Source organism: Protopterus annectens, chromosome 12.part0 (assembly GCF_019279795.1).
Source record: "Protopterus annectens isolate FY-2018-M chromosome 12.part0, PAN1.0, whole genome shotgun sequence".
In the NCBI taxonomy this organism is placed as follows: domain Eukaryota; kingdom Metazoa; phylum Chordata; order Ceratodontiformes; family Protopteridae; genus Protopterus; species Protopterus annectens.
This window is the reverse complement of record NC_056746.1, coordinates 96,274,811-96,287,859: the sequence shown is the minus strand read 5'-3', so window position 1 is coordinate 96,287,859 and position 13,049 is coordinate 96,274,811. Positions and strand designations below refer to the sequence as shown.

General features: G+C 41.4%; 1 protein-coding gene across 1 annotated transcript in view; it reads right to left on the bottom strand.

The window, feature by feature from the left end:
- Window positions 1-4,318, bottom strand: part of RNF151 (ring finger protein 151) — an 81,177-nt gene extending 76,859 nt beyond the window's left edge. Inside the window, exons 1-2 of the mRNA XM_044088893.1 lie at window positions 4,236-4,318; window positions 3,753-3,801 (exon numbers count right to left, since the gene is read on the bottom strand). Coding sequence (XP_043944828.1) covers window positions 3,753-3,801; window positions 4,236-4,318 — 132 coding nt within the window. The remainder of the gene's footprint in view (window positions 1-3,752; window positions 3,802-4,235) is intronic.
- Window positions 4,319-13,049: the final 8,731 nt, after the last annotated feature.

The following is a 13,049-nucleotide window of genomic DNA, read 5'->3' as shown; positions in this document are numbered from 1 at the left end:
GTGACTAATCAGTTTTATCTGCACATCACCCTTATCACCCTTATTCTTAAAAATCAGTACCAAAACACTTTTTCTCCATTCCTCAGGCATCCTCTCACTTTTCAAGATTTCATTAAATAATCTAGTTAAAAACTCCACTGCCATTTCTCCTAAACACCTCCAAGCTACCACAGGTATGTCATCTGGACCAACAGCCTTTCCATTCTTCATCCTCTTCATAGCTATCCTTACTTCCTCCTTGCTAATCCATTGTACTTCATGATTTACTATCCCTACATCATCCAACCTTCTCTCCCTCTCATTCTCTTCATTCATCAACCCCTCAAAGTACTCTTTCCATCTGCTCAACACACTCTGCTCGTTTGTGAGTATGTTTCCCTCATTATCCTTTATCACCTTTACCTGCTGCACATCTTTCCTAGCTCGGTCCCTCTGTCTAGCCAATCGGTTCACAAATAAGGAGTATAAAACACATCAAATGTTAAGCAGAACATAACTCCTAGCACAACAACTTCAATCCATTAATTAGGAGAGCAAGGAGACTGTAAAACACCCTCTCTGTTGTGAAATGGTGTTTGAAAATAATGGAACCAGCTTTAACATGGTAAGTACTCCTAGCAGCAAAGGTAATGAAGGAGAGACATGACAAAGTAATATCCTGAAAACTAGAAAGTTTCAGACAAACTCAATGCAGGAGTTTCGAGGTATTGTTTTTCCTGTCTGAAACAGAAAGTTGGAGAACAAACATGCACAAAAGGAATCTGCACAAGCAGAAAGTAGAAGTAACTCAAACCCCAAATGATGTGGATACTCTACAAAAGGGCCTTACAGAAACAGATGCTTGGTGCCAGAGCCATGGGCTCAAGCTCAATGCCAAAAAATGTATACTTATCCCCTTTGGGAAAAAACATGTACCTGTGAATTACCACATAGGTGGCAGTACACTAAACACTGAAACTGTGATAAGAGACTTAGGGACACAGGTGGACAGTGGTCTCAACTTCAATAACCACATCGCCACAGCAGTCAGGAAATCCTTCTATGTGGCACACCTCATCACTAAGGGCTTTTCATCCAGAAAAAAGGAGGTCATTGTCCCACTGTACTCATCCCTCATTAGACCCATTATAGAATACAACGCCCCATTTGATATGTACCTCTCAAGGCATCTGCAACAACTGGAAAGGCTGCAGAAATAGCTCACTAAAAGAATCACAGGCCTAAAGCAGATACCCTATGCTGATTGCCTTAAAAAACTCCAGCTATACTCTGGCGCATATCGTCTACTCCGAGGCGATCTCTGCTTAACATACAAGGCCATGTCAAACCCAGAGCTGTTGGACATGCTACACTTAAAGAAATCCCAATCCCTCAGAGCCACATGCTCCAGGGATCTAAACCTTGTCATCACAATAAACAAAACATGCTGAAGGGATAGGTTCCTGACCCAGAGACTCCCCAGACTCTGGAATAGACTGCCCATACATGTCAAGCAGAGCACCTCTTTGACCCTCTTCAAAAAGAGCCTTGATGACTGGATGGGAGAAAGGAAATTCACCCCAGGGATCACGTCAGTCGCCCTGCTAGACAGGGATCCAGGGAAGTAAATAGTGTGAGAAGAAATAGCCAGGGAATTGTTATGGTTAGGCTTGTATAGGCCCTAGGGCCAATAGCCTACTACCAACCTATGAACCTATGAAACGGTAAAAAGGTTTTTTCAATGGCATCTAGCTTCTGATACACCTGATCTATATTAGCTTCAGGTATGACTTGCTGTAGCTTGAACAAGGTCAGGCATTATGCATCCTGGGTGCTGAATTGCCAGGAGTGATCATAAATATGAGACATTGCTAGATCACACCATTTCACTGATAAAACCAAATGCTTCTGTTTGTCTTATTGAATTTGTGAAACAAATACAACACATTGTATATAACAGTACAAGAGGATACGTCAAAAAATAAAACACTCCTATAAAGAATCAAGATACGTTTGTAACTTAAAATTAGTTCTTCATCAGTAAGTGGCATGCTGACGTAACAATTTGTATTGCTTCCTCACAGTGCTTGCTTTCCTGATTCAGTTGCCATGTGGTACACCTTCTGTGCAGAGTCTGCATGTGTTCCTTGTTCCTGTTTTTTTTTTTAAAGGTGCTACAGTGTGCCCTCCCCCCAACACACCCCCACAGACAATGACATGTAAGTAGGTAATCAGAGGATCCTTCAAAGTGACAGGTGGTGTGACTGTAATGAGTAAATGTGTGTTTGCATCTCAGGATAGACTAGCATCCCATCTACAGTTACTGCCCTGTTTTACATCCTGTGTTGTTCAGACTGGTTCTAGCTTTCTGTGACCCTAAATATATAACAAAGGTATCAGATAAATGAATGAGGAAGTGAACGGATGAATGAAAAGTGCAACAGCTAGAGAATGACGCTATGTTTTCTTACCCTCACTGTGCTCTTTCAAATGCTACAACTGTCATTCTTGGTTTTGCTTTGTCTATTATCTTAAGACATTTAAAATACTACACCATATAAAGACCTCCATGTAATATGGCCTGAAATCCTACTTTCATGCAACACGTGATTGATCCTAGTACCCAAAACAGTAACAGACTGCCAGTAAGCCGGATTCAGAAAGCCATGGAGACATTAATGTGCAGCTTCAAAAGCTTTTTTAAATTGGACTGTGGCTTGGCCTTCCTTAATACTGAGAAATAATGGGTGCTCACCAAATAAAAAAGAGAGAAAATCATCTTATTTTTAAATACTGCTGATAGTATTTTAAAATATATTTCATTAAAAATATAAATACATTTGGCAGTGCCTATTAAAGCTAGCACCCATGAGTACAATCAGTCAGTCCCATCTTCCTGCTGGCCTGCATACAAAGCAAACTTCTGTCCATATTTTGTTATTCACAAGAAACTCAAGAACAAATGCCTGCCAGTTAAAAAATGGAAAAGCACTCACAATGTATGTGAGATGAAGTACACACATATAAGGGCACACAGCTCTCCATGGGGAATACTATTATAATGCCTAAGGCATTAAATAATTATCACACGTATACTAATTCTGACTCAATATGTATACATCTTCTTATCCAGTGAGGAAGCCACCTAACTGTAAAATCTTATTGATCTCACAAGACAGTTTCATTTAACGGGTAGTGGACATCACTGAGCTGCAACAAAGCATGCTGCATTGCAATGGATGAGTCTTACTATATTGGCTGTCTAATGCTGCTTGAAAGTGGCAAAGATGAATAACTATTTCATTCGTTAGAAAGAAGCCCTTTGTGACAGACAGCATTCACTTATTAATTGAAAGTCACTCATTTGATGTTTTTGTTTCACAAACAGAGAAATAACAAGCACACAAAAAATTCAGGCAAGTGAAAGCAAAAAAGCTGAGACTTTTCAGTACATGCTCATAAATGGATGTTCAAAAAGAGGGCTGCAAAAAGAATAACATATAAAGATGTGATGCTGGAAGCAAAACAACATAACACTGAAACTATACAATAAGAATGATGTATATATAGATCCTTAGTGTGTTGATATCCAACATGGAATAAGACACCTACGATATAAGCTCATATTGGAAGAAGTGTGTTCAGCATGTGGATATCAAAACCACTTTGCAAAGGTATATAGGAGCACAAACAAAACGACAAGTTACAGTACAAAAAATAAAGACCAAGAAAACAGAGTTAACCATTGAGGGAATAAGTGGACAACACTTTACCAAGTCTAATGAAACTAAAAGTGGGGATACAGAAGAATTTACAGCTTGACTAAAAAACACAGTATAATACAGCCAAACGTAAACGTTAAAATTAAGTGGGAGTTAAACTATTGTTGGATACAGAGGCCCCATAAAACATACTGTTACAGAAAGACTGCTACAAGATGAAGTTAAAACCAAATCTGAAGAAATAAAATAACACAATACCAGCATACAGATAAAAGAAAATCTAGGTAAAATATTGTATCTGATGTTGTCAATTTTTCATCTAGTCCTCACATATGGTCCAGATCCAATCCATCGGCTCTGACTTGGCCATTACTAAGCTCGTGGCAACCAAAAAGCTCTTGGACACCTCCTCTTACCCACAATGCACCTCTCCCTGTTACCCCAGGTCTCATTCACCGCTTCATGAAGATGTGGTCCAAACCTTCTAGCTCTTGGAATGTCAGGTGATATTTACAATATTTATCTTATTCTTACCTACTTTCTTGCTCGTTTTCTGTGCGATTAGGTTTTTCATATCTCCCCTTGGTTTCTGAACTCTTCTTTCTTGTGGTAACCATTGTCGATTAGGTTACTTTCACTTTCTGTTTCTCCCCTATACCCTTTGCGGTATCCTTACTACTGTTGTTAGTAGTTTTGTTTCCCCTACTCTTTCCTTATTACAAAAAAAAATAAAACAATTCTCCTCTTTCTCTCTGAGAGATTCATTTTTTTGTGTGCCCATTCATGTGCATGTGTGTGTGTGTGTGTGTGTGTGTGTGTGTGTGTGTGTGTGTGTGTGTGTGTGTGTGTGTGTGTGTGTGTGTGAGACTGTGGGCATGTTCTCGGCCTTCCCTTTCCTCTTCGTGGCTGAGAAGCAGGATAAGCCAGCTGGCTTTAAGATATCCACAAAGTGTGGTTAGAAAATTCCCTTCAGTGATTCGCATTCCCTATGCATATACTGTGTGGGGCCCCTTCATTTGCAGGAAGACTGCACTATTTGCCACTCCTTCAACCACAGGGCCTTGATTGAAAGGAAAAATAAACTTATTTTGAGGAGCATGCTACCATCTTCATTCGGCAAGGCCTTTTCTGGTAGTAACCCTACATCTTTGACCTCATCCAAATCTAAGTCAGCTCATTGCTTCTTCTTTTTCCTTCAAAAGTTCTGACAGAGGAAAACAGATTCCTTCCTCAGCTCCTACAGATCCTTCAGAACCAAGATCTAAGACTTCAAAACCTGATAAATCTACTGACTCAGTGGCTTCGTTGGAACCTTTGGTGCAGAGCATCTCTATTGGATCCAGCTTCTTCGGCCCTGAGTCTATTGGGTGAAGATAGATCAGATCCATTGGGTTCAGATCTGATCACCAGTCAATTTAAACCAACTGTGACTCTTCCAAGAACTTGGTACTCCCCCATCGATAGACCCTGTGCCATCAAGGGTACTGTCTCCCTTTTTGAGCAGACCTAAATCTCCTTCAGCATCTTCTTCCTGTTCAACCAGAAGCCTTACAGAAGATGTGGAATGAATGGTACAGAAAATCTTCTGTGCACAGGTCATCACTAAGTCCCGCTCGGCCTCGACCCAAACAGTCCAAGGTTTACCTAAGCCATCCACTCCCCCTCTAACTCCTCCTCCAACTTCAGGGCAAGCTTCGGAGTCATCAGATCTGATCTGTTTAGTGTCTTTCAGTTTGGATTTGAAGATTTCCCTTTCCTTGGATCGGACCTTTGCTCAGAGCTCTTCGGTCTTTTCAGAGCAGGAGAGCTCCTGGAGCCATAGTGAACCTCGCAGGTGATGAGTGCACTCAACTCCCAGACCTTCAGAGCAGTTGATGCAGCTCAGGGCTTCCAAGAAGGTGAGCTTGGCTCTGGCTTCTACCCAGGGTGAGCTGTCTTCTGATCTGGAGAGGACCCTGTTCCACAGGCATGGCTTGTCGGAGCTGGAGTCCCTATCCACTCAGGAGCAGTGTGCCTTTGGGGCACTGTTGAGGGCTATAGCTGCCACCACATCTAGAAAATCAGCTGACCCCTCAGATCCTCAATCCCAATCAATGTTCTCTGCACACATCTTCTGACCAAGATGTTCCACAGGGACAACGGGGCCTTAGGCGGCAGGATACCCATCAGGGTACCCCTGCCTCTTCTGATACCTCTCCAGAGTATCCCACTGAGGCAACCCCTCAGAAAAGGCCTTGCAAAAGGAAGCATTTGGACTCCATGGAGGAGTCAGCCATGGAAAGTACTAACTTCAATGAGGGAGAAGGATCCCCATGGTCACCTCCTAAGGCTGTTTCCTTCAGGGACATCTAGAGATTATAAAACAGAGAGGTGGCTGACAGTCCAATAATCCTTCACCTGAGGAGTCAGTGTACCTGGCGGCCTTTGCTTCCCCACCGTCTACCTCCTGGATCACTCTGCCCACTGATGAGCTCATAGAATTGATCTATTGGCGGGTGTGGGAGAGCTCAGATTCTATCAAACTTGCTCCCTGGAAATCAAAAAAATAATTACTGCTCCAGCAGACAAGACTTTTTGGATGAAAGGGGTTGCAGTAGATGCCATGGTCTTGGCAGCAGCAACCAAAAAGGAACTATCAGAGGAGAGTTCCACTATTCATCCTCCTAATAAGGATTCCGGGATGATGGATAGCTGCAGAAAGTTAGTTTTTTCTTCAGTAACTTTTGCCTTACGATCACTGAATTACCTTTCCCATTTCACCAGGTTGCAAAGGTATCTGATTAAAGAACTATCAGATACCCATGAAGGAGCAGTAGCTGAGGGAGAACTAGAAAAGGTAGCTTTCCAGTTGGCAACTCTACACTCTGTAGCAAACTCATCCGTGAGCCTCATCGCTTATGCTGATGAAGGAACAAGTAGAGCAGCGGGTTCCAGCATATCTATGAGGAGGCATGCCTGGATGTGTCTATGCGACTTTGCAGGATTTTTAAGTCTTCATTTGTCAATGCTCCATTTGAAGGCACATCCCTTTTTGGTCCCAAGATCAAAAATACATTATCCAGGTGTAAAAAAGAAGGTAAGAGCCTTTCTGCCATGGGCATACATTTTTCTGCCCCTCAGAGACCTTAACCTAGGGGTCAGAGAGGAGGCAGTAAAATGTGGCTCAAGAAATCTCAAGGGTCTTACCACGACACACATGCACAGTTTTCCCCAGATGCAGGGGGGGAACAATTCTGGAAGAGACCACCCGTGCAGCAGAGGAAGCCTGTGAAATCCAGGCTACCAATAATCTTTCTTCGAGAATCCATTCCAGCATTCCTGAAAGGAGGCCCGATTGCCCACCTCTAGAGGCAACTGAGAGTTGACTATTCCTGCACTGGAGGGCCTGGCAAAAGATAACCACCAACATGAGAGTGCAGAGGATAATATCCAAAGGTTATCAAATCCCCTTCTCTCATCAACCCCCCCAACAAAAAATCCCAGACATTCCAACCAGTCAAAGGGATCAAGCAGTCATTCAAATTCAAAAAACTGATGGAAAAAAAGAGTCATCCAAGAGGTCCCCCAAGACCAGAGATCATTCAGAACTTACTCAAGGTTCTTTTTAGTTCCAAAGAAAACAGGGGACTGGAGACCAATTCTGGATATCAGCAGATTAAACAAGTCAGTTTGATGCCACAAAATCCGAAATGTCACGGTTCAGTCTATACTTCCTTTCCTGGAACAGGATGACTGGATGTGCTCCATAGACCTTCAGGATGCATACTACCATATAAAAATGGACAGATGATCCAGGAGGCACCTATGCTTCTTACTGGGAGCCAGTCATTACCAGTTCAGAGCGCTGCCCTTTGGTGTCACTACTCCCCCCAGAGTGTTCACCAAATGCATGGCAGTGGTTGTGACTCACCTAAGACGACAAGGATTCTGGATGTTTCCCTATTTAGATGACTGGCTCATATCCACCCCGACTAGGCATCTACTTGTCTGTGCAAGAGACTCTATTCTTCAAATCTGTACAGAACTAGGTATAACCATAAATGACCAAAAATTGCACCTAGACCCTTCTCAAACACTGGAGTTCATAGGAGCATTGCTGGACACAACTCAAATAATTGCAAAACTTCCACCCTCCAGAGTGTTAACTATTAGGTGCCAAACACACAGATTGTTCTAGAACAAGAAGGTAGCCACCTATCATGTTTTACAAGCTTTACGATCAATGGCTGCAGCTATAGTCTTACTTCCATTATCCAGATTTCACAAGCGAATACCAAAATAGCTTCTAGCTGTACAGTTGTCAATTATTCACCAACTGATGTCATACCAGATTGTCATAACAGATACATGCAAAACAACCCTTTCATGGTAGATTCATTCAGCACAGCCGACCCAAGGCTGACCCTTTGTTCCCCCTCATCCACAGACCACGTGACCACTGGTGCTTCCCAGATGGAGTGGGGGGCATTATCTGGGAAAGACAGTCCGAGGCATCTGTTCTGTCAACAAGGCCAATTTGCACATATCATCCTAGAGATGAGGGCAGTGCTTCTAGTGTTGCAGGCATTTCAGACTGCTCTTCCTCTGGGAACAGTGGCAATTAAATCAAACAACATGTCTCTGATCTGGTACATAAACAAGCAAGGAGGAACCAGATCATATCCCCTGTGTCGAGAATTGCTCAGGGTGTGGCAATGGGCAATGTCATCTTGTAGCAAAGCACATTCTGGGAAAGTCCAGTGTGATGGTGGACAAACTGAGCAGATCCATTCTTATGCCTCACGAGTGGTCCCTCAACCAGACAGTAGTGAAGGACATTTTCCGCAGATGGGGCCAGCCTTGCTGCAACCTCTTTGCATCCCCCTTAAATAACAAATGCAGCACCTACTTTGCCCTAATCCCCCCACTGGAGGCATCTCTGAGGGATGCCCTCATACACAATTGGCCTCCCAATCTCCTGTACACCTTTCCCCCATTCCCCTTGATTCCCAAATTCCTTCAGAAAGCAAACCGGTTGAAGAGAACAGTAATACTCATTGCCCAATTGTGGCCTCAACAAATCTGGTTTCCCTTCCTCTGGCCTCATTTAGAGAAGGCACCCGGGATTCTGGAACCATTCCAGACCTTCTGTCACATCCGACAGGAATGATTCATGTTAACCTTCCCAACCGCAAACTGATGGCTTGGTTCTTCCATTTCCGTTGATAGCCAGACAACCAATGCTCTCCTCCCCGGTCATCATATTTTGATGTCCTCCTATAAGCCATCCACTCAGAAGCTTTATAGGAGTAAATGGAAGAGGTTTGTAATCTGGGCTCAACAAACATAAAGTAGATCCCTTCACAGCACCTATCCACTCTGTTCCAGAATTTTTGGCTCACCTCTTTGATAATGGGGCAGCTGCCTCTACAATTAAAGTCCAATTAGCAGCTGTCTCAGATTTTCACTTTGGGAAAGATAACTTATCTCTGACTTCCCACAAATTTTGCAAAGCCTTCTTAAAAGGACACTATTATTAAGCCCACCTCACAAAGATCACTCTCTTCCATGGGACCTAAACTTGGTACTATGTCTTATTGTTCAGCCCCCGTTTGAACCTGCAGTGACTTGCGATATACAATTCTTATTTTGGAAAACCATCTTCCTACTGGCCATTACATCTGCAAGATGGATATCAGATATTCAGGCCCTATCCTCCCAATCTCTGTATCTGATTTTTCATAAAGACAGAGTCTCCTTGCGTACCAACCCCTCCTTTCTGCCTAAAGTTGTTTCACAGACTATTATCAATAAGACCGTACATTTGCCTGTTTTCTCAGCTAACTTCAGCAACAAAGGTGAATATGTCCTACATTTGTTAGATGACCATAGGCAATTATGTTTCTATTTGCATAGGACTAAAGATTTTCAGAAAGCAAGTTAGTTGTTTATCTCCTTTACAGACCCTAGGAAGGGCCTACCAGTATCAAAAGTTAATAAAATCCAACTGGAACCACTAAAGCACTAAATATACTGTGACACAAAAGCTCAAATAAACAGTTTTATTTCACAACTTTTTTATTTGGGTAAGTGTCAAATCTGTGCAGTGTATTATGTTGTCAAACTGAACAGAAGATTAAAGGATCATATTAGCAGCTTATACTGTGGTGGTGGTGCTGCGGTAGCGTTGTCGCCTCACAGTAAGGCGTTGTCCTGTTCGATTCTCAGCTAGAGCGTCTTGTGCGTGGAGGCATGCATGAATGGGCGTACCTTCATTGAATATTCTGCATCAGAGCTGGCAACTCGGCACGTAAAAATCTACTGCCAATCATTAGCAGACCGGAGTTCCGCTGTGGTGACCCCTAACCGGGAAAAGCCGAACGACACAACAACATTAGTAGCTTATCTGTCAGAGATAAATAGGAAAGTAAACTCTAAACTGAAAGCACACATTGCACCAGGCTTGAAGAATCTATCTCTTTAAAACCTTTGTTGCAACAATTGTATCAGAAGGTCTGATTGTCATGTGATTTGATTTAATTTAAGTTTTTAAACCAGTTTTAAATTTGTTTTAGACTTGTTTTACATTCTTGAAGAAGCTTTTAAGTGAAACTGTAAAAAGTTGTGAAATAAAACTGTTTATTTGAGCTTTCGTGCCTCAGTATATTTAGTGCTTACGTGGTTCCAGTCAATTTTATTTATTTTTACACTCCCATTCTTTTTTATTTTCACTGGATTTGCCATCAGTATCTACTTATTTTATTAGTATCCAAAGTTACCTTAGCAAAATGGCTCTCTGATTGCATTTTTTTTACCTACACCACACAAGGTATAGAGCCTCCCAAACCTGTTCCAGCTCACTTAACCAGGGCCATGGCCACTTCTGCAGTTTTCCAGTCTAATGCCTCCATGGATGAGATTTATGCAGTGGCCACATGAGCTAATCATCATACCTTTATCACTCATTACAAGTTGGATTTGGTCTCCATGGGAAGAGCTTCTTTTGGTTTGATGGTTCTGAGAAACATCCTCCCATGAGTCCACCCAGGATAAAGGTAACTGGGGACTCGGTCCCTTATGTCAGGATGTGATGAAAAATTGACAATATCAGATAAATAAGTTATGTACTCACCATAATATTCGATCTGTATTGTCAATTTTTCATCTCTCCTCACATTCCCTCCCTCCAAGCCCCTTATCCTTGGATCCTGGTTGATGGCCTGCATAATTTATGCCACCTTTATTTTCTCCATGCTCCAAAAGTGGTCTCCTTACAATTTTGGCAATTTCCTTACCTTTCTTTCTGGGGATAATCCTAGCAAACAAGATCTGAGGTAATAGAGAGGAGTGCATTGTGGGTAATGGGAGCTGTCTAAGAGCTTTTTGGTTGCCGCAAACTCAGTAAAGGACTGAGTCAGATCTGATGGATCGGATCTGGACCATATGTGAGGAGAGATGAAAAATCAACAGTACAGATGGAACATTATGATGAGTACATAACTTCTTTTTCAGAGCAGAAGTGATGTGAAGGGCTATTACACAAACGAATACTAGTTTCCAGGATACCTTTGGCACCTACAAATAAATCATCATATATGAATAGCTATAATTGTTCTTCTGTCACCTATAGTAATGTTGATCATTTTATTTAGAATTTGAGAAGTAATGTATAAATGTATTTATTGTTCAAAAAATGTTTCCATCTAACTATAACGCTACATAAATGAATACTGCATGGTAATTAGAACTCAGCCATGGACTCTGTGTTGCTTGCAGTATGCTCTCACAAACATTTGAAACACAAAAGTATATCCTACACTTAGAATAAAATGCACAAGTTGCAACCACAAGGTACTCTGTCAGAGCATGACAATATATAGTGTGCCACATTCTTGAATGTCACTTGGGAAGAAACCCTGATGATATTTAACGCCTTTAATTTTCTTAAATAGAAGAAAAACAGTTTGGCAGTAATTAAAAAAAATTAGGAGTTATTCTAAGCCTAGAAAAAGTGTCATTTATTTACCACTTGCCCTTTACAAGTCCTAGAGAGACTACAGGTGTTTATTTTATTGAGCTAAACAATCTTTTTCTCTTCTCTGGAACAGGCTCCTGATCCATGTGAAGCAGCGTTCCTCCCTAACCCAATAAAAATGTAACTTGGATAATTGGATGGGGAATAGGAAATTCATCCCTGGTTTGGCACCTATGTCTCTAATGGATCAGGCAGCCTGTAAATGGTTCATATCCCAGGCTCCTGCTTAACCTTATCAAGGATACAAGAACTTTATCAGAGATTTGGTGATAGATATTGTGTAAATTAAAATGATTTTCCCCAATATACTGTGTGTACAGTGAAAGGAAATGTGCAAGGCCAAACAGCAGTTTTCAAAATAATATGCTTGCTTTGCAAGAACAGTTATATTCAGCTTAGATATTAATAACATATAGCTGTGGGCAATACTGTAAATGCATCCTGTTATAAAAAGGAAGTTGACTTTCTTGGCTTTCAGATGCAGAAATAAATAAATAAATAATATGCAGACAGGTCAAGTGACGCAAAGATGATGTGAAGAGACTTTTGTGAAGTCTTCAGATACAGCGAGAACCAAAAAAGGGCATGAAATAACCATGGACTTTTTCATGACAGAGACAGAAACCAGAAGAACAAGTCACAAGGACATTAAAAATAGCATTGGTTGAAAAGAGTATATAAACTGGACAGTATGTTTCTTTCAGGGGTGACATTTTAGACTAATTATGCCTTAGTCTATTCATCTGTCTAGCTGTGTTATAATAGTATTGTAATAGCTCTGACAGAATTAACTGTTTGGCAAGAATTTGTTCTGAGACAAATAAAGTATAACAGATACAGTAGTACGGAGTTTGTCTGGTCTACTTTTGGACATTTTCTTCAGTGACATTTCTTCAGAGGCAAAATAAAGACCTCTGATTGACATTTCTTCAGAAAAGAAAGAGATATATTTTTTCAGTGGCGAGCCTTGGCCAGTGACTGTGACCATATATCTGTTACCAGCAGTTAATATTACAGAGGGATCCCTACTACTTACTACGTTAGTTCAACAGACTGACAGTTCTAGTGTTTTAACAGAGAAACAGTTCCAGTTCCAGTACTTCATTGGTGGACACAGAACACCACCGCGGAAGCTGTCATGCATCGGACCACCTACAATTCATCTGTAGAGAAACCCCGTCCTTTTCCAGATTGACTTCAGCCTGATCACCTGCTTGTCTTCTGTATAAATTACGGTACTTTCTTCAGTTATAACATGGATGCAAGTACAGACAGTTAAATTTACAGTGCCCACATATTGTATATATAAATTTACATGGTTCAACCTTCTGTGT